The following is a 26,156-nucleotide window of genomic DNA, read 5'->3' as shown; positions in this document are numbered from 1 at the left end:
GACTGGATGTACGGTGAACTCCATCAACTTGGAACTGGATGAACAGATTGCCATTACTAGATGTGGCAGCGGGCATGAATGAGATACTCATAAATTGACAATTGCCTCACCACCGTCAACTCTAATTGGCAGAAGTAGCTGAATATGTAAGATCAAAGCTTCTCTTCCATCGCGAACTTCTTGTTGACGTCAGATGCCATAGTTATGCAAGATCGCCTGAAACCATATCTAGAAGTTTAATTGATGCCGAGGAGCTTCTGAAATCGCTTCTCATCTCTTTCCATCCGGTGAACCAGTTCCTCGCAGATCTTGGAATGATGTTTGCGAATACCTTCCATCTGTTGCTGGCATAATCTAATCCGTGCCTCCCGAGCTTCTGAGAGCTGGTCAAGCATGTCATGGCAGTTCTTCCGGAATGACTCAAACACCTCGCTTATAGTAGTGTTCTCGCTCTCGATGTGGCGGTTTAGAGACTTGGCACAATCACCGCAGTCAGCACAAGCAATACTCGTCCGTAATTCCGCGCTCGTAGAGTGTTGGACCCACCTCGCTAGTCTCCAGCAGCATTTTCTGCACGGCAGTATTCTGGATAGGTCCGGATATTTCCGGCCGGTTATCTCTTGCTGCGCATAATTTCAGCCGGTTAGCAAAGGAAGCTGGCCCTTCCCCGGCCGTATGGCCTCTGTAGGACTCAGGCAAGGATGCCACATCCCCTAGAACAAGTGTCTGTGTCTTGTAATGTTCCTTGTATTTCTCTGAAAGGAGGCGGGGACTTCCATTGGTATCGACTATCGTGTTTCTAGGAGTCCTTTGGAGGGAACAGGGGGAAATGCTGACAGCCTCGGCGCTTAGACTCTCCTGAGAGCTCGATTGGGTATGATGCTCTCTCGAAGGAGTCTCTTCCGATGTCACGGACGGTGATGTGCTTCTTGAGCTGGAAATCCCCCCTGGCTCACGCTCGATAGACATAGCTGCGTGATGAGTTATCTCAGTACCTATTTCTTGAGCTTTCCAGCCTGTGTCCTCCATGAATGCCATGCTTGACTCGGGGTATACGGGAGGACTCTTGTCATTGCTTGTCAAATTCTCGAGTTCATCACTCTTGTTCTGAAGAGATTTGTCTGTCATCGTACCAACCGTACATAATGCTGCGAACGGCCCTTCAACAGGGTGAACCTGCACCTCCTGTCCTCGATATTCGAGCGATTGACTGCGGGTCATAGGAGCTGTTATGTCTGCACTGTTCTCACCTTGGAGGCCAGAGTGATAGAGCTCTATCCCGTCACTGCCGTCAATCCCCGGGATCTGAATGATAGACAGGATTGAGTCCATGTTCTCCTTGTCGGACAAAAGAGTTTCGAGGTTCTTGTTCGCAGCCGCAGGGCTTGACATAGCATTAACAGATGCTTCATCACCCAGAAGAGCCCGAGGAGCTTGAGTGCCGGCACTCCGCGGGCTACCAACGTGGCGCAGGGTCACAATCAGCCTCTTTCGCCGAGTTCCAAGGCTCTCGTCCCGCCCTTCTTCATCAGACACAGGAGCTCCGCGTTTCTTCGGGTTGGTCTTCTTCGACACAGTCCGCTGGACTGTTGTAGAACGTCTTCCAGTCGACGGCTTCTTCCGCCTCACCTTCCCTTTTGACGCACTCGTGATTCCGCGAGATTTGTGACCGTCATTGAAGGTATAGGTGTCAACAGGTAAGGGCGATGGGACCGAAGTCGCTTCACTGCTCTGGTGTGCCGTCACTTCGCCTGGCTCGTTGCTGGGTCTCAAATCCTCGTCCCAATCTACCGCATCAGAGATACACCTTGCCACACGCTTGTTGACCGGTCTACCGCTCGGACTATCAGGCATCTCCATAGGCAGTCGAACTTCGAGGTCTATGAGGGCTTGCTCGTCTTGGGGAACCTCGCATTTGGGACCGTGATGTAATTCCGCTTCAGAGTAATCTAGCTTCGGGCTTGGTCCAGGTTTCTACCACCGGTTAAAACGATTAGAATGCGATGGTTAATCGGAAGGTTCAAGGAAAAGACAATGGGAGGTACCGATGGGTCAATGTCGCTTTGAGTATAGTGTTCCTCTGCGGTGCTCTTCTGAAAGTGTTCGAAAGACTTATCGACGATTTCGTCTCTGGTATACAATGAGACCAGGACGGCGGATATTTTCGTGACAATCACACTCTTCACCGTACTTGGACTGCTTAGCTGGGACATACCCTTCAGGTTTGGTCACGTTGTGATGGAATTGATTGTGGGTGGGATTATGTGTAGTGGGGGAAGTCACGTCTTCTAGCGGATCGCGCATGGTTGACATGTGTTAGTCTGAGTATGATCTGAGGGAAGTGTGGGTAGTGGTAGTGTAAGTTTGCTTACTTTTGGCTGCGTCTAGCGACAGTCAAATCAATATCGTCAGATGAACCATCGGACATACTTGAGAATTAAAGTAAACTGTATAGATATCTTAGATAACTCCAACGGATCACTCCGAGTTCTGAAGAGGTCTGCGCCTGCACTGCGCACTGCAGGGCTGGGTACTTTCCTAAAACGATACGTTATTCGGTGGTTAGTGAGAGGTTCAGTAAGGAAGGTGCTATTTGCTTCAAGATTAGCCGCCTGCTTACACTTAAAATACATTCTTTACATTCATCATAATCAACAAAAGTCATGTCACAAAATAGTGTTACATATTAGTATGGCTCTCGACGAGCAACAGCTCCTGGTATCAATAAAACGAGAGATCAATGTACAAAAAAGCACGACATGCTGACGAACTGTGGACATAGCCCCCAACCTCAACAACGTGTCTATAAGCGCGGTCGATACATATAACATGAAAGTTCAAAGTCAGAGAATATGGCTATCTCGTAGATATTGTGGGCGTAGCATCATAGATCATCAAGCGTCATCCACAAGGAGAGGAATGAGAGACGAGCCGTGGAAATACAAACAAGGTATAGGGAGGTTGTATGTGCAGGAGGCATGGATGAGATATGCGAGGCATACTGCCAGAATGGGGTTGCCCGCAAAGCCTTAGACACTCTCGTCGGGTGCGACATTTGGCGTCTCCTGGACACCAGAGTCTCCCTGGTATCCTGGGGCTACGCTGCGTCCCGGAAGCCAAGCATCATGGAGGGGCAAAATGAGACTCGGATTCACATATTTCTTGAGCCTGAGTCCCAGTTCTTGACCACCAATTCGGATCGGGAAGGCATCACGCTCGAGACCAGATGGCGGCGAGAAAGTCGACGATGGAGAAGGCGAGATATCTCCTCCACCAGGGCGTTCACGGTCGATACTCTTCAGCGCGATGAATTTCATCAGGGGCTCGTAGTTACGCGAGAAGAAATAGCTGAACCACACAGTTGCCATCAAGAGGGGAACGATGAGTAAAGAGCGGGTGATGGCTCGGCGCAATGCCAGGACACCAATCATCGCGAGTTGAAAGACGATCAAGCCCATCAGCACACGACTACATATCATGGGCCACGCTCGCCCGGTTGAATGCTGTTGGTGATCCATGGCGTAGAGAAGCTGGTACTTGTAGATGAATTTGCCGATGGTGAAATAAATCAGCCCGAAAAGACAGATTAACCACGAGCTGGGGAAGACACTATAAACCACACAGATGATTAAACTGAGAATTGTCTGTGGGATAGAGTATCCGTAGCTGAACACAGGGGGCGTGTTGAGCTCGGCGTAGTCGCGGGGTGTCTTCGCCGTGAGAAAGTTTATGGGATACATCGCCACGCTCCCAAACTCCAGAAGACGAAATGGGAGTAATCCTATACCCTGTAGACACAGGAAATTGATGTAGAAAGGGGCAAAGTTTTCCAGCGTCTTGGCCAGTGCGAAGGCAATGGTGGTGGCATCCTTGAATGCATCTCTGAGATTCTCCCAGAAACCGAAGAATGTTGTTGCAGTCCCGAACACTGTAAAGACAAGGAAAAGGTTGAAAAAGGAGAAGAAGAAGGTCTTCGAGATGACGGACAACTCAATATCACCGCGAGACATCATGCCTTGCTGATGCGACAGCCCTGAGTAACTGGTCAGTTCCTGTAGTGACAAAGGATAATGAACAGTGACTTACAACTGTAGAGGTACGGCACCGCGATGGTCAACAGCGAGAGGACCAAAGTGGGAAGACCAGTTTGAACCAAGGATTTGGCAAGAGGGTTCCGTGACAGAGCATCGGCTAGCTGGGGGAACACTTTGTGAAGCGTCTCATACTCGAGCAAGTACGCTACCGGAATCAAAAGCACAGACCAGAAAACCGTCAGGAAGCCGATGACAACTGTAATGGACCAGGATTGCATCATTCGTCTCGAACGAGGGATGTAGGTGTTCTTCCACACAACATCGGCAGGAGCTGGTGCCAACCGAGCAAGAAGCTGCATTGGTTGCGGATCAAGGATGGCCTGAACAACCATTTGCGAGGCGGCAATAGACTCCATCGTGACGAATGCGATCTCGGTGGGTGGGTACTCCTTTCGGCGTGCAAGCTGGATCTGCTCATCGATCCGCCGCAGCTTCTCTTCGTAATAGTCGATAGCATCCACATTCCGGTAGCGCAGCTTGAGTGGTCCATACCAGATGCGGGTAGTCGGTCGTTTGTGAGCATAGTCAAGGACGTGATCTGGCATGCTGTCAGAGAGAAGTTGTATGCGCTCGCTATCCTCCTCCGAAACGATGCTGGAACCACGCGCATGTTGCTGCAACAATGGCAATCGATTTGCGTTGGCCTTGACACGTTTATAACCCAGGTGCTTCGTCCATGCCCACTCGAGATTCCGAAGGATTTTGAGCCGCTCATCAATTAGCCGGTCCAATTCGCGCCAGTCTTTGCACAAGGTAACGCTTTGCACTTTTCCAATTTGTAAACCTTCTATAAACTCTCTGATTTTCTCCTCCGACCCCATGTCGTGAGGAATACCAGAGAGACGAATCGTTCTATCTGTCGTGCTTGTCTGACTCCCGAGATATTGCTGCCGGATACGAATGACCTTGTTTGTATCCTGCACGAGCATGTAGACGGCGAGTCCAGTAAAGATGTACGTGAATACCACATACATCCAGAGGTAATTCGGATCCGAGATAATCTTCTTCTTGTCCTTGTCGCCATCAAAAGTGTCAACAGGCTCGTCATCGTCGTCCCAGCCCGGGACGCCCGATTTACCGGTATTCCTGTAATGCATAGGGAGGATAATGACCAAGGCGAAGAAGAATACGGCGGAGAGGAACCGAATCGCGAATTTGAGGAAGGTCAAGAACTGAATCGGACATTGGGATTGTCAGCCACTGTCTAAGACCAGGAACAAGCTGACGGGGGCATGCAGCAGCACTTACCACAAATGCATCTAAGCCCGCCGATTCGAGCACCTGTTCTTCAGTAATCCGATACAGCACAGGTATCCAACCAAAGAAGCTATCCGGGAGTTCAGGCAAGTGGGATGCGGCGCAGCGCTGTCTTCTCCGCGCGGCATAAAGCTCGGTCCATTTCGGTCGCAGAACCTATGCCAGTTCGACTCGTTAGAGAAGAAGAATTTCCAAGTGGCTTCCAGCTACTTACACAGAAAGCAAGGAAAGCGCCCAGACCGATGGTCAAACTAATGACAAACTGAGTGTAGAGGTCGCGAGAGTCCGTTTGATCCCCCCAACTCGGCTCATGTACTTCAATGGGCGCATCAACCACGGTCAGCATCGCTGCCGCAGCAGATTGCGTGAGCGACATGACTCTCGTGAAGTCGTGTTCTGCGCTTGAGTGCGTTTGACGGATGTCTCGGGTTATCAATGCATATGGGCACGCGGAGCTCTTTCTGTCCGGGGAGGAATGCGCAGCTTAAAAACAACTGACGTCAGGGGGGCCAGATTACACGTAGTACACAGCGTCACAGCCTCGAAGTTGTTGCGAAGTGTAAAGCAGAAATACCAGAAACAGATCCACGTCAGGCAACATTCGAAGTAAGGGACCTACACCGCAATCTCTGCGCTAAAATGCGATCTTCGCCGTGTCGGGCATCGCTTCACTTCGATGGGCGTCTCAACGAACCCAAACTCAAACCGTCCTCGTGCACAAACTTGTGCCGTCGGCTGACTCAGCACACTTTTATGCATCGCTTCCAGTCTCTACAGGTAAGTTACAGTCCTTCGTTTTGTACAGCCGAGCTGCAACCATTTGGCCGGCATTGAAATTGATATGAAATTATTACACATTGATCAATAGTCAAAAGACGCGAAGTTCTTACTGTCTGTCAAAGAGATAGATGCTAAATAGTGGTTATGTGGCCTGTCACACTGCATCGAATGAGAAATGTTGTTTAGTCCACCAGTAGGTGATCATGGTTTGTCCGCCAAGGCACCTGGCATTATTGGAAGCGCTCACTCATCCTGAGTGTACTGTGAAGCATCATAGTACAAATCAAGCAGGCATCCAGCAGACCATGCTTGCGTGGGTGACTATTGGAAATATTATAATTAGCGCCGCGATTTTGCTCAAACGGGGAGTGTGTTGAGGCTTACCGAGTCAGCGCAGTGTGCACCGTCCTTGTTCGAGAGCTCCGTGAGACCTCTCCACGGACTTTCTCTCAAAGCCTTTTTGCAGCCTTCCAGTCGTCGAGTAACCTGCTGGTAGGCCTCAGTTCGCTCCTCGCGTGTTGTTCTGCGAGCTAGATCAAAGTGCAGGAACGCACGGAGGAAGAATCCGCGCTGCCACACCCATTCCGGACCTTGATGATAGTTTCTACCCTTGGAGGTAGCAAAATCCTCAGAATCCTCGGAGTTGTTGTAGTATGGTCGGTAATTGAGGTCAGAAGGATCAAGAGTAGCCATGCCGACCGGGCCGACCAGGACCTCATCGGCAAGTGCCAGGGCTGACAGTGCTTTTGAAGGCGTGAACAAATCTGGTGCAACAGTCATAGCAATCGGGAAGTTCGAACGAAGCTGGTAATCTTCGTATGGCTTTCCTGATTTGTAAAGATCCTTGTAGATTCCACGCCGGTTGACCACATTCCGATCAACAACGTACTTGGCATCCTCATCCGGATTGGACGGAACATAGTAGCAGCGCTCGAAATTCTCCTTGATCTTTGCCGCCCATGACTTGAAAGTCACTGACTTGCCTTCCCCAAGATCGACCCCAGAGTGCTGATAAAGTCCCCGCTCGTGTAGCTCCGCTACCCACTTCAATGCACTGTAGACAAGACCTGTGATTTCAATGGCAGCTCCGTCACGCGGCGTTCCAGGGACTCCCTTGTTCTTGGCTTTCTCGCTTTCTCCCATCTTATCTTGCCATGTTCCACAGTTGAACTGACTACCACCAAAGATCAGGCCCGTCTCCCAGTCGACCTGGACGTTTATATCGAACCCCTCCGGCTTCATCTGTATGTCAAGGTCAGGCCCTGCATTGTATTCCCGGAACGATAAGCCCTGAGCGTGTCGTTGGAACACTTCCTGGATCACTTCGGATATAGTTGAGTACTTTGAGTAAGCTCGCGGATCGTCGAATGGGAACCACGTATCGTCATAAGGAAGAAACCTTCTGGGCACTTTCTCGTCCAAGAGTTTGATTCCATCGGGTGCCATCACGGTGTAGTCCTGAATAGATTGAAGAAAGAACCAGACTGAATCACGAGAGTTATACCGTGGTAGCCTTCCACTACTGAGTAGATTGGGAATCATTCCGTGTTTGAGGACACTCGCAAATGCGAATATATGCTCCCTCGCATCCTCAAACCGACTGGTGCAGAGTAGAAGCCCGCGCAGGGAGATGAAAACATCGCGACCCCAGCATCTTGCCCAATCAACAGCAAAATGCGGCAAGCCAGCTGCGAGACTAGGCACCCTCTTTGTCGGCCATAAGGATGCAGAATTGACATATCCAGTCATCTGCACACTCACCATACCCAGCTGATGGATGAACTCTTGTCCTTTCTGTATATTGCCACCGAGGAGCTGAATGCCGCGCTTCCACGCTGCGTTGTAGGCAGTTTGAACTATGATGGCGAAATACCTGGGAAGTAGGAAGCTTGGCAGACTGCGAACAGCCTCAAACTTCTCTCGCAACCAGGCTGCAGGCTTGTGTAGAGCAGAATATCCTTCTGTCTTAGCAACCTTCTCGAGCCTACCAACAATGTAGTCCAGAGCCCACTGGCCGTTGCGCAAGTGATCGCAAAGAGGATGACCCAGTTCGTTGTACTTGATGACGTTCTCAAGTACACTCCACCAACCCTGAAGACCCGCATAGACCAGAGAGCCGTAGTTTGGAATGCTGTATACCCCGTCTTGGCCATTGCTAGAATCTCGCTCCTCTGCTTCACAGCGATAAAGCACAAAATTGAGATCAACCAAGCTAAGGTTTCCAAAAGCATCGTCTACTCCCTCCGTAATATGAACATCAAGCCCAGACGCATGCTCAGCGCTGGGAATGGAAGTTTCATAGAGGGAGATAGATCCGGCAACAAGCGACTCCAGAACTGAGATGACTGTGTCATTGCCGTCTTGTTCGGCCTTTGTGCCTTCGATAGCATAAACTTGGCTGGGTAAGCCCCGTAGGTAGGACTTGTCCTCTGACACTTCCTTCCTAGTACTCTCACTCGAGTCAACCTCCAGCCGCCACGTGCCAATATGCTTTGCTCGAGTACCGACCAGGCGGGTGGGTGCCAGTATCGCTTTACTATCTTGCCCTGGAAACGCTGTGTGGGCGATCAGGAAAACTCCCTTCCGCGTTTTCGGATGCACCCTGTGAACCGTGATGTACTCTCCATCGTGATGAATGTGAGTCTCGTCATAGCCCTCTGAACCCATGACAGTATGTAGTTCGTTGAGGAGTTTCTTGATGCCACCGATACCTCCTTCGAGCGAGTTCAAATCAACCTTGGAGGACTCTGAGAACTTTGATGAGTACAGACGAGTCTCATGAACAAGGTCGACAAGTTTGGGGTAGATTTCATCGTATCCGATGACGCTTCCGATGGCCGAGGCGCACATAGCTACTAGAGCTGCATTGGGAAGCGTGTCTATCGCAGTCCTCTTCTGGGCCGGCATTTCGTTGTCATGAGTACAATCCATGAAAAGAGCTTGCACAGGATTGGGGCGAATGTGAGAAACCTTCTTCTTCCCACCGTCGATCCCGGATGAAGCTATAGCATGACTACTTCCGGACGCAGGAACATCAACCCCAAAGCTTCCAATTGGACGGCCTCCATGGCGGTGCACAAGTCGGCTAAGCTCTCCGGTGCTCCAGGCTTGCATTGCCTCGCGAATGAGAGCGTTGATACCAAGTCGCTTGACGAAGATGTAATCCGCCTCTTCTGAGCCAGTAAACAGTTCTGCAAACACTGTGAGGTTGGGCCGAACTTTTCGTGCCTCATCCAGAAGATATTCTGCCACTACCAACGGCGTAGAATGGCAATTATCAATGCGGAAACCCGAGAAATATTTAGCCATGAGTCGGGTATATTTGGTCATGAATTCCCAGAGGAAGGGATTATCTTCAGGAGAGGAGCCATATCTCAATTTCACACAGTCACCCCAAACAATGACCTCTCGACGGAGATACGATTTGGAAAAAGGCCCAGCATTGTCCCGCAGCGCGTCAGCGTTCCAAATCCAGCCGTTATTGACGAGAGCCAGAGCCTTGCTATCGTGCTTCTTAGTGGTACCATTCAACGGCAGCCTCGTAAAGTACGTCTCGATAAGTGGGCTTTGCTCCGTGACTGGGCCAAGCTTAGGTCCATGACTGTCGATCCGAAGGTATTTGATCCGATTGAAGAGCTGATTCATGATCTCCGCAATATCCGCATCGTATTCCTTGTAGAAAGGAAGATTTACCTCATCGAGGAGTTTTGAGATAGCTTTCTCGGCCGCAGTGGTATCAGAATTCGCAGCATCCGAGGGACCGAGCAGTGCAGTCAGTATCGCTGCTCCAAACTTCGGCTCAATCGCTCTGCTGTACCGGCCAAGAAGTTGCTTGGATGTCGGAATAGCTTTTTCACGGACGAAGATCGCTTGTTCTTCCAGAGTCCAACTGCCGAAATCCTTCAGCTTGTGATGCGACCACTCATCGCTCGTTATGTCGATGCTCTTGGAAGTTTGCCATTGCTGAATGACCTTCTGTGTATCCGCAGCAACGTTGACGACGTAGAACTCCCATAGCTTGAGTTTGTGAATGACATGCTCACGAACTGCATTCATGACGGCGACAAGATCGTCCACTGATTTGAAGTCAGTCGGCAACCCGAGAGAAGCAAGGTTTTCTCCGAACTTCAACAAGGCATTGTCCAGCTCCAAGGCAGATTCCAGCCATGGTGCAGTCTGAACGCTGTAGCCAGCTTCTGGATGTTCCTCAAGCCATTTGCTATTGTTGGCGGTGTGATTCCATACAACATCCGTCAGGGATAAGAGACCGTGTTTCTCTTCCATCTTCGTGACCAGGTTAGCGACGTCTGCCTCCCCGTTGGGAAACACAGCATCATCAAACTGCAACTGGTCAAATATACTGTACGGCGAGTTGGAGTCTCCGCGTTTCATCAGAGGCGTAAAATGGATCATGTTGTAGTTGCGCTGGCTAATACCGTTAAGATGCTTATCCCAATCTGTAGGATATTTCCCCAAGAACTTGGAGATGACCGAGTAAATGGAAAGAGCATTGAGTGGCAGATCGCGACCGCGGAGGGTCAGTTTGGGCGAGACGTCAATGTAGTAAGTTGGGGTTCTTGTCGGCTCCGGAGTTGCAGTCTGAGAAACCGAGAACTCAGGAAGCGGAGAGAAGGTCACGTAGAAGGCAAAAGAGCCGGGAGAGGTGATGGGAACGTCGATTTGAATATTCTTGTTGAAGTCCGGAGAGAGTCTACCCATGGTCTCAACAATTGGACTGTCACCAACGCAAAAGATATTCAATCGTCTTCCTACCTGAAGCTGCGGAAAGCAGACCGATCAAATGGGTGGCCATCTTCTGGGATGTTTACCCACAATTGACCTTCCCTGCAAATCGAGCTTGTCCCCTCGATCACGAAGCGGAGAAGGTAGGACGGGTCGGAGGGTGCGGGGAGATAGATGTAGCCTCCCGGAACGTCTGGAGAGCCATCATCCTTGAGAGGCAGCAGATAGACCTGCCGGGGAGAAGACATAGTGTGGTCCTAAGCAGATATATGCGAACTCCGATTGACCTTGTATGATCACGGTCGGACAAGAGCGTTGCTGTGGTAAAGACCGTGGTGAGAGGAGAAACGCGCCTGCTGGAGCCACCGATGTCACTAGGTGGAAAGGATGGGGTAGGTAGAGTAAGGAAAGGGAACAAATGGGGGGAAATCAATTGCAAGATGAGGAGTCGGAGCAGTCGAGGGCAGTCGCGCACGAGCAGTGGGCCTCGAGGGGGTATTTAAATCAATCTAGCAATCTAGGAGAGAAGAGAATGATTGGAGACGCATCCAGGCCTGACCAAGTTTCTCTCATGTTCCTGGATTGCGCCTGAACCCAACCCCCGTGGCTGACTCTTCCTCCCCGCGCGGGAACCCTGACATCATGATCATGGGCCACCGTTTGTTGTTGTTGGCAAGCTGGCTGGCTGGCTGTAGCTTAGCGGGGAAGCGCGGGAGCGGGTAAAAAAAAATACCTAGTCTAGGCCCGGCCTTCGTGGTATGATGGATACGATGGATACTAACTCCGGACTCCGTCATCACCGGAATCTCCCAACTCCATATTGGCAGACTGTAGTACAAAAGTATTGTGCAGTACAGTACTCTGTCTTGTGTTCCATTTCCAGTCATATTTAGTTGTGTTAGGAAGCATCGTAGCCCGAATTGCGGTAAATATAGTATAGAACAAGCCAGTGTCATAAAGGTCTATGGTCATCTATCTATGTGCATGGAAAAATAACGGTGAGAAGTTCAACAACAGGTCAGAAAGTAAACAAAGGATATAACCCCATTTTAGAACGTAGTGGCTGGAGAGAAAAGAGAGCAAGAAGGGGTATGTCGTATGTGCGTTGTGTCCTTCCGTCTTTACAACCGCGCGCTGAAGATAGCCTGGTTTGCGCCAACGCTCGTCGCTTCGTCCGTTTCCGTGTATGTTGGAGTAATCGGCTTTCTGTTATAAGATTGAAAGAAACATTTCCCAATGAATTAACAACAAGAACATAGCCAAAGGGACATGTCATCAGGTCTCATTTACCGCTCGATGAATGATGGAATATCTTCCACCGACATAGCTCCCGTGAGAACACCTACCAAAGGTTAGTTAGTTGTCTGGGGGTGTTAAGGGTCAAAACTTAGGAGAGGTGACTTACGGTAAACAGCAGTCAGCAAGGGGAATTCATCCTCCATGCCCTGCTTCTTCAGGAAGTTGTTCACTTCAATTGCAGTCAAAGTGCCCTGAAGCTTTTGGCCGTTCAGCTCAGTCTCTTCGACCTCTTCAATTGACTGCTTCCTTTCCACACTGAGCTTTGCGCAACGGAAGTTACGGCCACCGCTGCAACTGGTAATCAGATCGGCAACGCCTGCACTCTCCTCAGTGAAAGTCCGAGTCTCGATGGTCGCGCCAAAGAACTTCTCTCCGAACTTGACCATCTCAAGAAGTCCAACTCGCATGATGGCAGCCTTGGCATTGTCGCCCCATCCCATGCCGACTACCCAGCCGGCAGCGACCGCGACGACATTCTTCAGAGCACCACCAAGGGAGACTCCAGCAACGTCATTCACTACACGAATATGGAAGTAAGGACGATGGAACAGGGACTTGAGAACAGCATGATCGACTGGAGGGAACTCGGATGGTAGAGCCTGCAGCTTCACCTGGGAAAGCTGGCCAGATACATCCTTGTGTTCGAAGTGAACAAGGTTCTCAGAAGACGCGGAGGGAGAGCGGTTGGGCGAAGGAGCCTTGGAATCCAGGTGTGGGGGATCGTAGGCAATGCTGGACTCGGACCATTTCTCTTGCGCGACTTCACTGGCGATGTTGGCACCAGAAAGAGCACCGCAATAGATCCCCAGGATTTTGCCAATCGTTTCCGAGAAGAGGCTGATTCCTTCCTCGTTCACATCCACGCCCTTGATGCAGGATATACCCCGCGCATACGGCACAATCTTGCCCTTAATCTGTTCACAAGTCTTGATGATAAATTGATGAGGGAGGTTAAAGACAAGGATCGTGCTGTCCTTGACAGCATCCACCACAGATGGATTAGCGTGCAAGTTCTCCGGCAGAGTGATTCCGGGGAGGTATTTCACGTTCTCGTGAACGGTGTTGATGATGTCCGTCAGGTTCTGTGGCCCTTGGCACAATGGAGAGGAGGCGTTGTAGTGGCGTGAGTCCTTGGCGATTTCGACCTTCTCCTCAAAAACCCACATCTGAACATCTTTCTCGAAGATGGCAGGGTTGCTGGCAGTGTTTTCGGCGACGATTTTGGCGATAGCGGTACCCCTTTCGCCTTGTTAGCACCCAGTAACCCCTACTTACTCTTGTTAAAGCGAGAGCGCGTCCAAGTGTACATACCAGTTTCCTGAGCCGATCACAGCAACCCGGTGCTTGCGCTGATAAGGTCCGAGAGAGCCCATTGTCGTGTGACTGTCTAGAAAATCACTAGACTGTCGAGAATGTGTGTAGGAGAAGTGCCGAACGGGGTGGGAAAATGAGGGATTAAAGTTTCTTGAAGGGGCAGAAAGCGGCGAGGCCCTCGGAGGTAATAAAGTAGGAAGGAGGCGCTGGGGTGTTTGGGGCCGAGGTAGAATCACAAGTGTCTTCCAGCAAGGTGGACGAGACCAGCGGCGTGATATAAGGCGGACTGGAGACTGCATCCACATGCAAAGGTCACAAATGAGATCAGTGAAGTTGGTCTGCCGAAGTGTGGTGGGTGGCAGTGTGGCTCCCTGATGTAAGAGCAAGATAAAGGGACGGGTTCGATAGCCGTAATAGTGGATCTCCTCCTTCCCAATTGAAGATACAAAGGACCTCGGAGGCTTGAGGGAAAATACTGATGGAAAGATGACGATCAAAACATTCCCTGGGATTTTCTGTACAACATCAACCCAGTTTTGGTTTAGCAGTGTTAGCAGTAGTGTAAGAACTTCCCCACCGGTGAGAGATCTGTATCAGGTTGTTCAACCAACGAGAAACAGGCTTGTTGGACAGAATCTGACCGAGAGGATTTGCCTCCGACCGACCAGCCTAGAAGGAGCCACGCTAATCATGTGCCAATGAAGTCCGAGGCCTTTTACGGCTCTTCCGATTCGGGGGAGAAAGTCGGAGACTGACAACAACCCGGGCGGTGAACGCAGGGGCTCGAACAATTTGTTGCACTATTCCACAAGAGGCTTAATTCCAAAAAATAGTCGGCAGTTTCAACAATTTATTATCAATTATACCTAATAATCACGAGCACATGCGACTGAACTCTTTCCCCCTCTGTTCCAGTTCAGTAAGAGAGAATAAACTGCACAGCCATGGTCAGTCGATTCTACTCCACTATTCGCTGCAGAACTTCCCCCTGACAGGTCGAATTATCATTCTAGGCCCCCATCAGACCGGCAAAGAAACAGGATGCCGTCAAGAAGCCCGCCAGCGGGAGTGGCACCTTTCCTACAAACTCGAGTCTCTTCGATGAATTTCGCACGACTAAGAAAGACAAACGCTTGATCAAGCATGCCAGCTTCGTTTCAAAGATTGAGAAGAGCTCGAATAAGAACCACAAACGGCGACGTGCCTCGAAAAAACTCGTCACAAATCTGGACTCCCTGGCGGATGCCCTACCCGAAGCCGAGGAAGACTTGAACAATTCGAGCAACCAGGTGAACATCATCAAGCAGAAGACTATGAAACATAAGAAGGGTGCTCAGAAGCGCAAAGAGAAGCTAGAGAAGGTCGAACGAGACAGATTCGCAATGAACATGGCACAGCTGTCAAGCATGGAGACGGCTGCTTCGTCGAATGCCGATGCGACCCCCGACGCCAATGCAGGAACCAGTCGATGGGCAGCATTGCGAAACTTCATATCCCAGACAATGGAACAACAACCTGCCTTCAAGACGAATCAATGAGATGGAGGGAGACATTGGAGGCGCAGGCGTCTCGGTAGCAGCTGGGTCAGAGAATCTGCTTTGCTTGGAATAAAGCGAGCATTCATTCGAGAGCTACTCGGTGAAGGGATCTCCAGATGCAATTTTATGCCCCAATCGTGATGATTCTTCTTGGCTCATCTTGCTCAAAGTCACCCATAGGGTCTGCATCGAAATGATGTAGACGTTTGAGCAGCCACGGCCACAAACTTCACATCGGAGCTCGTGCACTGCGACTTGCCAAGTAAGAGACACACGCATGCTCAGGCATTGAATGTTGTGTTTACATATCAGCTCGGCGCATCTCCATCGTTCACTGAGCATGAAGATACGGGCGCAGGACGATTGAAATCATGCTGCAACTTGTTTGTGTGCTTGAAATCCCTTGTCAAATGACTCAAAAAATTTACATGACTGCGATTTGCCCATATAACTGATCAAGGAATCAGAGGTTTTCTATGCATATCCAAAATACTTTTGTATTGTTGATTCACTCGTTCCGGTCCGGAATATGACGGGAGGATTCTATTGTCGCCTGGTCTGGCGTATCCGTAGCCCAATTCAGCATCTAAGGCAGTCAGACTAAAAAAGTCTTACGTTGGCAGACATCGCTTGATATCAACAAAATCCAGACCCTATTCAGTCCGTACAATCCAGACCACGTCATCTGCGGATAGCATCGGTTGATAAGCATCACGTGCTGCGGGGAAAGCTATCGGTCGGGTTGATTGTGTCTTATCAGCCACCATCGGAAGCGACGTCTCCGAGAGCTCCTGTCCTACCTTTCCAGGCTTCTTCTCCCATCTCCTCTATTCAAACCTTATAATTTCCATCTGGAGAGGATTAGATTAGAGCATCGTCTGTACTTGTCCCATTCTCACGGTCATGCTGCGGTCGCCTCTTCGGGCGTGCGGTTCCCCTAGGGTGCACCGCTACTCTGTCCTCCGCTATCGGCATGCGCCGAACTCGCAATACCAAGGCAATGGTCGTGGGTTCACAAATTCTTCAGCAACATATCCCACACTTTCTCAATTCGATCGATCGGACTTCACCAGTCAGCCATGGACTGGAAGTTATGAAGCAGGGTTGCCAACAGCTGGGCCTCTCGGGTCTACTCCGGCCTTCGGGGCCCCGCGGGTCACGCCGAGATCCTTGAAACAGTATCTAGATCAGTTTGTAGTGGGACAAGATCGTGCCAAGAGAATATTGAGCGTTGCTGTGTTCAATCATTACCAACGAGTGCAAGAGCTGCAAAGGCGAGAAGAGGAAAACGCAGAGTCACTGGCCAAGCGCGCACGCAGGGAGGCACTCGAGCGCCACCCGGTCGAGGGTAAGACATCCGCAGTCACTTTACGAGCCAAGAATCTTGGTCTTTCGATAGACTCTAACTTGCATACAGATGAATTTCCAGGTCAACAACGAACCGTCCCTCTCCCTCCGAACGCGGATCTACTTGCGCCCACGACGGCCCCGGTTGAACTCGAAGACTCGCCAGACTCGTCGCCACTGCAGCTAGAGAAGTCGAATATTCTACTCCTGGGACCATCGGGTGTTGGCAAAACGTTGATGGCGAAGACATTAGCAAGGATCTTGTCGGTCCCATTCAGCATCTCCGATTGCACTCCGTTCACCCAGGCCGGCTACATCGGCGAAGATGCGGATGTCTGCGTTCACCGGCTGTTGGCCGCGGCGAATTACGATGTGGAGCAGGCCGAACGAGGCATAATTGTCCTGGACGAGGTGGACAAGCTTGCAGCCACGAAGATCAGCCACGGCAAAGATGTCAGTGGCGAAGGAGTACAGCAAGCTCTTCTGAAGCTTATCGAGGGTACAACCGTCCAGGTCCAAGCGAAGCAGGAGAGGAGCGCGCCTCGCGTCAACAACACCCCGAACACATATCCGTCGAACAGCCCTTTAGGCAACTCCCCGTTCACCCCACCTGGAGGGGGACATGGTCCGCAGAAGGGAGAGGTCTACAATGTGCGTACCGATAACATCCTCTTCATCTTCTCCGGTGCTTTTGTCGGCTTGCACAAGGTCGTCATGGATAGGATAGCCCGTGGCTCAATCGGCTTCGGTCAGCCGGTTCGGGCGCAGTCAGGCTCCTCCGAGCGTGCAAGGGAATCAGGCTCGGCGAATAATAACCAGCCGGTTCCCATTCTCCCTGGCTCCGAAGAGGAAGCACTCTACCAAAAACACCTCCCCTTTTTCAACTCCGCCGCATCCGCATCACCCAACGGCGAGCCAGCCTATTTCAACGCCCTAGACCTATTGAACCCAACAGACTTGCAGAATTACGGGTTCATCCCGGAGTTAGTGGGTCGGGTTCCGGTCACAGCTGCACTATCAGCGCTGACGGTCCCGTTACTCGTCCGCATTCTCACCGAACCTCGCAACTCCCTACTCGCCCAGTACACGACCCTCTTCTCTCTTTCCGGCATCGAGCTCCGCTTCACAACGCCCGCGTTGCACAAGATCGCCGCCAACGCATTCAACATGGGAACAGGCGCCCGCGCTCTCCGAACCGAGCTCGAGACGATCCTCAGCGACGCGATGTTCGAAACCCCGGGCTCCAGCGTCAAATTCGTGCTGGTCACCGAATCCGTGGCGGAGCGCAAGGAGAAGCCGATCTATCTGTCCCGCGGGCAAGGCGGGCGCTTCCATTCTCTCATCGCCGCCGAGGAAAGTAAATGGGAGGAGAGGCTGCGGCGCGAGAAGAAAGCCAAGACCAAGGACAAACAGCCCAAGCCGCAGACTTCGCCTGAGATGCATGCAATCTCGAACTTCAAGGAATACCGTAACCGAGCAGCTGGCTTCTGAGGAGAGGCTGATGATCCTTGGTCCGCTCACATCCTCGTTATTTCCATCTTCTATCCCTATCTCCCTCTCCGTGTAGCTTTCCACATGCAGCGATTGGCCTTTTCTGTTTGGTTCGTTTGGCGCTGGGGTAGCTGGGTTTGCACAGTTTCTATCTCAGAGTAGTCCTTTATTTTGTATTTCCCATATGCGAATATGCATCCTCTTGTGAATATCATGAGATCATTTGTACTGTTTCCTCCCTTCTTGGGAGTTCTCAAAACGAGAAACCCACCAGATGCTTAAGAATATTTCAACGGAAGAATGGAACGGACTTGTAAGCTTCAAAGGGTTCTAACTTCCTCAGGTATATTTTGTAACAAAAACAACTCCACGCTGAAATGTGTAACATGAGCCTTTTTGAATACTTGCATGAGAAGGGGCTGTTTTCAGGTTTTTTCTGTTCAGATTAAAGGAGCTTTCCGAAAACTTGTGGCCACCAATAACATTCATGATCGGCTTCAGCATCGAAACAGAGTGTGCGATGCTTCATTGGTAAGGCTCGGGATAGTTATACTGCGCCGACGCCGAGTTCATAGTTTGCGTGAGCCTCGAAGCTTTGTGTTCAGTGGGCGCCGCACGAAGGCCGCCCGGAGTACGCGGCGTGTAAGGCGATGCTGCCTGATGGCTGTGGTGGTCCTTTGCTCCGCCCTGCGAACCGGGCTTCTCGGTCAGCTTGCTCCAATAGTATCTGTAGTCGATCTTGAAGGATTCAAGGAATTCCCTCGCGCCGTGTTTGAGCTCGATGTGGTTCCACTCCGCCCACCGCGGGACCTTCAGGCCGGGGCTGGTGACGACCACGAATCGGCGGTACAGATGGTTATTGACGAGGGCCCAGCCGGCGAAGAATTCGACCAGGTGGTCGGCATCGAGGTGCGCGCGCGACAGGCCGGCGGGGATGTCGGGGTTGTCTTTCTCGGTACGCGACCCGTAGCCCTGGAGCGTGGGAGGGGAGATGGCGTTGCTTTCGAAGTACTCGTCGGTGCAGCCTGGTAGGATTTGGCCGGAGGCAGTGTCGTAGGCGGAGGGGACGCAGAGTTGCGAGATCAGACGGTACATGGTTAACCAACTGGGTTTTGGAAAGGGGTGAATGATTGTTAGCTTTCGCGTGATGCTGCTGTCGGAGGGAGAGGGTAGTCCAGGTTGCTGGGTCGCAGGAACTCACTTTTCTTGATCCGCCTGTGGACTGGTTTCGTGTTGCTGGAGAACCCAGTTCAGGACATCAGGGCGGAACATCATCTTCCAATACCCCGGGATCTTCTTCCTCATCCAATCGTTCATCCAGGCAAGCAAGACGATCGTGCCATGCTGCTCACGCACCATGAATTCCTCGGTCATCAAAATGACGCAGCCGTGGGGAAATATGCGTTGAAAGTGAGAAGGATGGTCGGCGAATTGCAGCGGCTTGACCAACGAAACGCTCCAAAAACCGACGGAGGATTTTCCAAGGAGTTGTTTGAGGAATGGAAGTGTGTGGAAGGCCGCAAAGCTCTCGTGGAACTATTGAACAGTCAGCTCAGAAGCGAAGTTGAAGCGAACCAGGTCTAGAGGACACATACGAACACGACTCCGTTAGAGACTGTCCGCGCAAACTTCTCCCAGTCCCCCTCATACCGGCTGGAATATATGACTGGGTTGTAATGTTTGAGGAACTCGGCCAACAGCTGAAACTCTTCGGCATGAACCGGATCTTCCGGGTACATAAGGTATAGTACCTTTGCTAATTGAGTTTTCGACCCTGCATTCACCTTGACCAAAGTCTCAAAATTCACTTCGAATTGTTTTTTGAAGACATTCTTCAGATTAAGCTCATCATCAGTGAGAGATTTCTTCTGTTCAAGAGCCGGTGGTGGCCCTTCATGATCGATATCCATTGCTTCAAATCCAGCGGGTTCTGGTAGAGAAGGGTCGGTATTGATGTCTTCGAGTAAATTCGGTAGGCTGGGCTCGTTCACAGTAGCCCCTGCTACGTGTTGTTCAGGGGACATGTGACGTTTTAAAGCGTTCTCTGTCACGGTTCGATCTTTCATGGATCTTGTAAACTCCCTTTTGGTCTCTTCATACCCCTCTGTGATTGACAAATGGTCGGATCTATTCAAATTCTCGGCCGATCGGGTGATCTCGGTTTCAGGATATCGTGGGTTTGACTTTTGAACGTGTGCGTTATGGCGAAGTTGCTCAATGGAATTCAGGGATTCTCTAACATGAATGTGAAGATACACATCGGGGATGTCCTTGCGTAGATTGCTCAGATCTCGAAAGCCGAGTGAATCGGGAGGGTAAGCGAGAAACGCCAGCCCCACTCCCTCAAAGTTGTATATAGCCACAGTGTTTTCTTGCTTGAGGTCTTGTGACATTAGGCGGATATCGGGTGTGGTATCGTCATATCCTTCGATCCAACCAACATCATAGGCTCTGCCCATTGCCTGGGATTCGATCAAAATCAGTTATCAAGGCATGCCGTTGGGTTTATAGATTAAAACGGAGAGGTGGGCTTGAGTTGAGGTGCTTTGAGACCAAAGAACACGTAACATGACACTCACATTCGGAGCTATTGTTTGGTATTGATCCAATGTACAGACATGTTGAAACCAAATGTCAAGGCTGTGGCCTCTCTTGTGCCTAAGAAGCTGAGCTCTTATCCTATTCCCGAGGCCACAAAGCCTAGCGGCGCCTATAATCCTTCTATCCGGACCGTATAGGATCCGAACTAACAGCTCGCCAAGGCCTACAAGCCGTAGACCTGACGGGGTCATGATTTTTTTCGCTCGAGGTGGTCTGCCCGAAAATGGTTCATGGCCCGATTCGTTGCGCGTTTCCCCCGGCTCAATCACTCGGGTAGTATTTTCATCCAGCTTTTCAGGAGACCTATTTCGGTAAGACCCAGAGGCTGCTGAATCAGATACAGGTGCGGGTTGTATGTCTGAAATGCATTCGGTGGCTCTAGTAGGGCCGATGGGAGGGTTTTCAGGCCACTCTGATGGTCGTCTCAGGTCCAAGCCGTCAAGGACAGGATCTAATTCTTTGGTTCTGGCCTTCTGGTGCCAATACTTCGATGATAGATTTGGAAACCATTTGCCTGAATTCATACTCGTGCTCGCGTGGAGAGAGCTCCGACGCTGCGGGTGAGCTTGAGGTGGCTTGCCACCGCCGAACAAGACCGGAGGTACTTCCCGGTGAACGCGCCTCTGTGCCGGTGCTCCTGGACCGCTGGAATGGCGTCGAGCCAAAGGTTTCTGTAGAGGTCGCTGTGAATCAGTTCTCTGCGCAGCTTTGCTTGTCCCAGCTGATGCTCCTAGCCTTCGTCTCTTAGCTTCGCGTTTGCGCTTGCGGTTCTCTCTCCTTTCTTCAAAGTCTTCCATGTATTGCAGCCAGGCATCTACATCAAAACTCTTGCACTTTCCTGCTGCGATATCGTTCTTTTTCCGACGCCAGTCGAGGATTGTTTGCCCATCACTGAAGGCATCGGCAGGTTCCCAGGAGTTCCTCTCAGGAGGATAGCCAGCCCATTGCACCAGATAGCGGACACCGTCCTCGAAACGCTGCTCAGCTAGGACTTGCTCGACTTCATATTCCGATTTTGGCTCACTCTCAACCGTCGAAGTGAGCGAAATGTCATCCTCATCATCATCTTCTTGGCGGGGAACCATTTTACTTTCTGCAAAGTGAGGCCAGAATGAATACAGCGCTGGAACGTTTCTAGTGCATGGGAGCTGGTGATTGCCAGTCCAACTTGAAACAAATGAGGTGAGATCCTAACATGGATCTGGCCACATTGAGCAACGCTTTCCTAAGTCAGGTTCTGAGAGTTTAGTCCACGGTGAATGACGGGCAGTCAGTCTCTTGTGGGGACCGGTCGGAATATAGATCGGTTTCCTAATATGGCAGACCAATGCGTACTTAGTCGGAGGAAAGAGTTGTAGCTGATAAGTATTTGTGGAGAAATTGAACACTGCGAGTTGAGGTGATCCCCTTTATTGGGCGAGTAAATAGATAGATACTTCCGGGAACCCCCTGCGGCGTGCAGCACACTGCATCAACTTGATATTTTGAGTCGCAAGTTTGTTGCTGGGGACGATAAAGATTATGGGATCACGTGACAAGGGCACTAATCCCGAAGAGGCGACAGTCCAGTCGGGAATCGGTAGGGGAGGAAGAGGTGGACGGAGAGAGAGAGAGACTAACCAGGAGAGAGAGAGAGAGAGAGTCTGGATAACCTCCTAATCTCCCTTCCCCGGTGTCCACCCCTTAGACTTTCCCGGTAAGTTACTCTTGTTGCCTTGTGGATTTAAGACTCTTATCTGCGCACCCTGCTGTGTTCCTCTCTTTCCCTCTTCTCTTTATTATTGCAGAGACTAGGTAGTGAAGTACTAATCAGAGCACTGCTGCCCCTCGTTTCCAGAAAGTGAGATTCAACTGCTGTCGGTTTTCCCGTGAATCGCCTGCCACACACCCCAAAACACATCGAAAACTCTCCCCGTTCTATAAATCTTACCTGTACCAGAGCTTAGCGAGCTCACAAAATACCCATTATGGCTAACGACGAGTATGATGTGAGTGACCCCTTTCATCTAATCCTTCCCTCGTTGGCAGACCTGTAATTGACGAATGTCGCTGGCAGTTCCTCTTCAAAGGTAAAGTTGCCACTCTTATCCCTCCCCCCCTCCCCGGCAGTCGCCTCTCGTCACCGTTCCCTACCAAGCAGATCGCGTTCGTGTCAGGATCTCGGCTGACGTGCGACGGCTTCCTTCGTTTCTCTGAACAGTTGTCCTCATTGGAGACTCCGGTGTTGGAAAGTCCAACCTCTTGAGTCGATTTACTCGCAACGAGTTCAACCTGGACTCCAAGTCCACCATCGGTGTTGAATTCGCAACCCGCTCCATCCAAGTCGATTCGAAGACGATCAAGGCGCAGATTTGGGATACTGCTGGTCAGGAACGTTACCGTGCCATTACGTCCGCTTACTACCGTGGTGCCGTTGGTGCCTTGCTCGTCTACGATATCAGCAAGCACCAAACCTACGACAATGTCAACCGGTGGTTGAAGGAGCTTCGCGACCATGCCGACTCTAACATCGTTATCATGCTGGTCGGTAACAAGAGCGATTTGAGACACCTGCGCGCTGTGCCCACGGAAGAGGCCAAGCAATTTGCCAGTACGTGGATGTCCTTTGTTCATCGGGCTGGACATGCTCCTTTGTCAAGCGGGCTAGTATGCTGATGATATTCCGACAGGCGAGAACAACCTTTCCTTCATTGAAACGTCCGCTCTCGACGCAAGCAACGTCGAGCTTGCTTTCCAGAACATCCTCACAGGTACGCTTTCGCCACGCATCCATGCGCCTGCTTCTTGACGCTGACCCTCTTTGCAGAGATCTACCGTATCGTCTCCAGCAAGGCTCTGGAGGGCGGTGACGCGGGCCAGACCGTCCTGGGCGACCGTCGCGACATGGTGAGGATTGAGCAGTCGGATACCTCCGAGACCAAGCAGGGATGCTGTTAAAGAAACCATGACATCGGGGAATGTGTGACATGCCAACCGAAACGATTTTATTTTGTGATGTGATAATTGAACGGTCTTGAGCTCTCTTTCTGTCTGTTACTTAGCCTCCTGGAGATGATACACAAGAGGAACGTCGTTAGGAATGGCATTTGGGGTTATGGACATGGTATGGCGGTGTTTGCTGGACATCACAATACTCCCGACACCTTGTTTCTGGCACCTTTTTACGTCGTCGACTTTTATTCTCTTCCTATTTTTGTGTCTGTGGTTTGCACCTCATGCTTTTCTTTCTATACTCTAAAGATGACGAAATTGAATATTCTTGTGGATCTTCCTTGCGTTCTGCCCCTTGCATGTTATCTGTCCCACCAGGTTTTGAAGCCCTGATATGGCTTGCCCCCCTCAATGACGTGTAGATTTCCCAAAGCATGTGAAGTTAGTGAGTCAAGGGAGGAGAGGAAGCAAATTTGAGCACAGAAAGCCATTGTCCGTCCTCTCTACCTTGCAACAGGCTATCATCCCAAGGACCGAGACCCTGGGCGAGAATTTCACACCAGCATCGCGTCCACCCGCCTATATTACGTTCCTCTTATTTCCCGGCCTCGCCAGTTGTCCCAGACCATGGTCGAACGAAGCGGCCCACATCCTCACCGCGGGAGCCCCACGAGGCATTTCCGTTCCTGCTCCATTTTCCGTACGTTAGCTGGATGCATTTCTGAGTATGCAATTCAATAATACTCAAATCCCAGCCTGCCTTGTACGGCATACCCTGCTACATAGGTATTCCAGCACTCAAGCTATCAATCCAGGATACGAAGTACACGTAGAGCCATCCCTCCCCCCGTAGCAAATACACACGACGCCTCCTCCTACCTACGCACAGTAATCCCCCAAACAACCAGAACCGGCCCCATTTTTAATCACCCGCACCCTCCCCAAAAAAGAACACACACAACAATAAGTTGAACTCCACTCCACTTGGGAATTTTAGCCCCGGTTCCAGGCGGGCTCAGCCTCAGCTCTTTTCTGCCGAATGCCATTTCCCCGTACGGCTTAGGGTGGGCTGATCAGGGGGAAAAGAGAGAGAGAGAGAGAGGGACGGGACGGGTTGGCCGTTAAGGTGGTTGAATGCGGTGCAGTGTTCGAGTCGAGTCGCACGCGTGGACTCCCCCTCCTCGGGTGTTACCAGTCGATGCCCTGTGTTTCGTAGTGAGCTTGATTTTGTTTTTCTTTTTTTAGTGAAGTCGTGTGTATCGCGTGGGGTTTAGAGTTGGGGATATGGGATTGATGTACAGTAGATGGCTGATGATTAGCCGATGTTGGATGTTTTCGCGTTCTTATGACTGATTTCACCCTTTGGCTATGGGCTGGGAGAAGGGTCGCCAATACCTTATGGTGTCATATATGGACTAGATAGATCCGTGCTGGAAGGTCCAGGGATGCGTAGATGCTACATGGTCTTTGCTTGGCTTGGCTCGGCTGGAAGGGTGCTGTCTCGGGGAAGCCGCATACGAGGAAGCCGTTTACCAGGGGGCCATATATTCGACTGTAGATGACAAGACACATACACCAGTCTATGGATTCGGCAGCCAGACAGCACCGTTGCTAATCCCAGACGACCCCAATCCCACGATCGGCGATGGCGGCGCGAAACTCCCCAATATCCTCGCCTCGCTCCTTCATCACCCACTCCAGGGTGTCCCCGAATGTCTCCCCATTGTCCCGGAACCAGTCGCCCATGTCCCGCACATAGGCCTCGACCTGTTCCTTGAGCAGGGCGTGATCCCGCAGCCACAGCACCTGACCCGGATCAAGCTTCATCATGTCCTGCACGACGTAGTAGTGCGGGATCTCGTCCCCCCACCCTTCAAACCCGGGATCGTGGAACAAATCGTTCCGGAAGCGAGATTTGTACTTGGCCGAAGATTCGAAGTTGCTCGGATGAGTAGTGTGGAAGTACCGCTCAGCCACCGGATCGGAAGGCTTTGCGAACAAACTCGGGGGGGCCGTGGGATATTCGGGCGCCGCTGCCGCCGCCGTCGGGTAGTTGAGATGAATGTTGAACATCAACTGGTGGGTGCTCTCGGGGTATCGTTTCTTGAATTTACGCTGGATGGTCCCGTTGCTGGGGCAGATGTGGTTCTGCACGACATCCCCGATGATCGCGCGCACATCCTCGATCTCGGCCAAGTCGGCGGTGGACCAGTTGTGCAGCAGCTGCGCGCGTTCGCTGACGATATGGGGCAGGGTGCGAGTGAACCGGCTGTGGTCGTGCGTGTGGAAGGCGCGATGATACAGCCACAGACGGTAGATCGCGCGCCGGAGCCGGAATCGCTCCTCGTCGGAGAGCGTCCGGCGATTCTCGAAATCCAGCTTCCATTTTTTGAGAGGGTATATGGCCTCCCACTTCTGGGCCACGCACCCGATATGTATGATCTGTCGGAGAAGGGGGTCGGTCAGAGGTGCGGTGCGCGACACGTGCGCTGCCTGGCTGGTATTCTGAGTCACAATTTGGATGATATCATCTAGCGGGCCAAACTCGAGCTCCGCGACATTGTAGAGGATCTGTAGTTTATTGGATCGGTGGAAAACAGTGTGCAATCGACGGCACGTGGAGGCAAGGTTTATAACATCGGTGACACTTTCGCAGGAGCGGAATATATGGAGCAGAAGCTCCGCGGCTAGTATATTGAAGGACATGGTTCTGGACTATGGCTATCTTCATACGGTGTCAGCTCCATGTGAATATTAAGGC

The 26,156-nt window shown here is 51.2% G+C and overlaps 8 protein-coding genes across 8 annotated transcripts; 3 read left to right on the top strand and 5 right to left on the bottom strand.

Annotated features, from left to right (window-relative positions):
- Window positions 1-202: 202 nt before the first annotated feature.
- Window positions 203-1,022, bottom strand: BO66DRAFT_394096 (uncharacterized protein). Its single transcript, XM_025647908.1, has 2 exons — window positions 549-1,022; window positions 203-475 (listed from the first exon to the last, which is right to left on the bottom strand). Exons 1-2 carry the CDS (start codon window positions 967-969, stop codon window positions 237-239), a joined length of 660 nt encoding a protein of 219 aa, XP_025500878.1. The 5' UTR covers window positions 970-1,022; the 3' UTR covers window positions 203-236.
- Window positions 1,023-3,029: 2,007 nt separating this feature from the next.
- On the bottom strand, window positions 3,030-11,122 carry BO66DRAFT_413851 (glycogen debranching enzyme; the record flags this gene model as incomplete). The annotated part of the gene is made up of 5 exons (XM_025649441.1): window positions 3,030-4,033; window positions 4,087-4,640; window positions 6,379-6,452; window positions 6,516-10,842; window positions 10,905-11,122. The coding sequence occupies 5 exons, from the start codon at window positions 11,120-11,122 to the stop codon at window positions 3,030-3,032; spliced, it is 6,177 nt and encodes a 2,058-aa protein (XP_025500877.1).
- Window positions 11,123-12,160: 1,038 nt separating this feature from the next.
- BO66DRAFT_329893 (glycerol-3-phosphate dehydrogenase family protein) lies at window positions 12,161-13,546 on the bottom strand (the record flags this gene model as incomplete). The annotated part of the gene is made up of 3 exons (XM_025644040.1): window positions 12,161-12,216; window positions 12,280-13,412; window positions 13,485-13,546. The coding sequence occupies 3 exons, from the start codon at window positions 13,544-13,546 to the stop codon at window positions 12,161-12,163; spliced, it is 1,251 nt and encodes a 416-aa protein (XP_025500876.1).
- An 830-nt stretch (window positions 13,547-14,376) lies between these two features.
- BO66DRAFT_380050 (FAM207/SLX9 family protein) lies at window positions 14,377-15,025 on the top strand (the record flags this gene model as incomplete). The annotated part of the gene is made up of 2 exons (XM_025645887.1): window positions 14,377-14,434; window positions 14,501-15,025. Exons 1-2 carry the CDS (start codon window positions 14,432-14,434, stop codon window positions 15,023-15,025), a joined length of 528 nt encoding a protein of 175 aa, XP_025500875.1. The 5' UTR covers window positions 14,377-14,431.
- Window positions 15,026-15,833: 808 nt separating this feature from the next.
- Window positions 15,834-18,174, top strand: BO66DRAFT_380046 (putative ATP-dependent Clp protease). The gene is made up of 2 exons (XM_025645886.1): window positions 15,834-16,373; window positions 16,443-18,174. The coding sequence occupies exons 1-2, from the start codon at window positions 15,929-15,931 to the stop codon at window positions 17,861-17,863; spliced, it is 1,866 nt and encodes a 621-aa protein (XP_025500874.1). The 5' UTR covers window positions 15,834-15,928; the 3' UTR covers window positions 17,864-18,174.
- Window positions 18,175-18,388: 214 nt separating this feature from the next.
- On the bottom strand, window positions 18,389-21,916 carry BO66DRAFT_380044 (putative Chromo domain protein Chp1p; the record flags this gene model as incomplete). Its single annotated transcript, XM_025645885.1, has 5 exons — window positions 20,443-21,916; window positions 19,459-20,325; window positions 19,065-19,399; window positions 18,698-18,968; window positions 18,389-18,640 (listed from the first exon to the last, which is right to left on the bottom strand). The coding sequence occupies exons 1-5, from the start codon at window positions 21,547-21,549 to the stop codon at window positions 18,389-18,391; spliced, it is 2,832 nt and encodes a 943-aa protein (XP_025500873.1). The 5' UTR covers window positions 21,550-21,916.
- A 179-nt stretch (window positions 21,917-22,095) lies between these two features.
- On the top strand, window positions 22,096-23,709 carry BO66DRAFT_394086 (Rab family GTPase). Its single transcript, XM_025647907.1, has 6 exons — window positions 22,096-22,160; window positions 22,302-22,452; window positions 22,521-22,533; window positions 22,665-23,054; window positions 23,134-23,214; window positions 23,271-23,709. Exons 2-6 carry the CDS (start codon window positions 22,432-22,434, stop codon window positions 23,399-23,401), a joined length of 636 nt encoding a protein of 211 aa, XP_025500872.1. The 5' UTR covers window positions 22,096-22,160; window positions 22,302-22,431; the 3' UTR covers window positions 23,402-23,709.
- Window positions 23,710-25,006: 1,297 nt separating this feature from the next.
- BO66DRAFT_330000 (F-box domain protein) lies at window positions 25,007-26,101 on the bottom strand (the record flags this gene model as incomplete). Its single annotated transcript, XM_025644043.1, has 1 exon — window positions 25,007-26,101. One exon carries the CDS (start codon window positions 26,099-26,101, stop codon window positions 25,007-25,009), a length of 1,095 nt encoding a protein of 364 aa, XP_025500871.1.
- Window positions 26,102-26,156: the final 55 nt, after the last annotated feature.

The sequence above is a fragment of the Aspergillus aculeatinus genome (genome assembly GCF_003184765.1).
Source record: "Aspergillus aculeatinus CBS 121060 unplaced genomic scaffold BO66scaffold_45, whole genome shotgun sequence".
NCBI lineage: Eukaryota > Fungi > Ascomycota > Eurotiomycetes > Eurotiales > Aspergillaceae > Aspergillus > Aspergillus aculeatinus.
This window is presented reverse-complemented; position numbering and strand designations above follow the sequence as displayed.

What these genes read in the sequence shown, in the direction of transcription:
- BO66DRAFT_380046 (XM_025645886.1), top strand. Translation starts at nt 15,929, where the DNA reads ATGCTGCGGTCGCCTCTTCGGGCGTGCGGTTCCCCTAGGGTGCACCGC. An exon ending in CGAGCGCCACCCGGTCGAGG is followed by an intron (nt 16,374 to 16,442) that starts GTAAGACATCCG and finishes ACTTGCATACAG; the next exon opens with ATGAATTTCCAGGTCAACAA.
- BO66DRAFT_394096 (XM_025647908.1), bottom strand. Translation starts at nt 969, where the DNA reads ATGTCTATCGAGCGTGAGCCAGGGGGGATTTCCAGCTCAAGAAGCACA. An exon ending in AATGCTGCTGGAGACTAGCG is followed by an intron (nt 476 to 548) that starts AGGTGGGTCCAA and finishes GTGATTGTGCCA; the next exon opens with AGTCTCTAAACCGCCACATC.
- BO66DRAFT_394086 (XM_025647907.1), top strand. Translation starts at nt 22,432, where the DNA reads ATGGCTAACGACGAGTATGAT. An exon ending in AGAGGCCAAGCAATTTGCCA is followed by an intron (nt 23,055 to 23,133) that starts GTACGTGGATGT and finishes ATATTCCGACAG; the next exon opens with GCGAGAACAACCTTTCCTTC. An exon ending in TTTCCAGAACATCCTCACAG is followed by an intron (nt 23,215 to 23,270) that starts GTACGCTTTCGC and finishes CCCTCTTTGCAG; the next exon opens with AGATCTACCGTATCGTCTCC.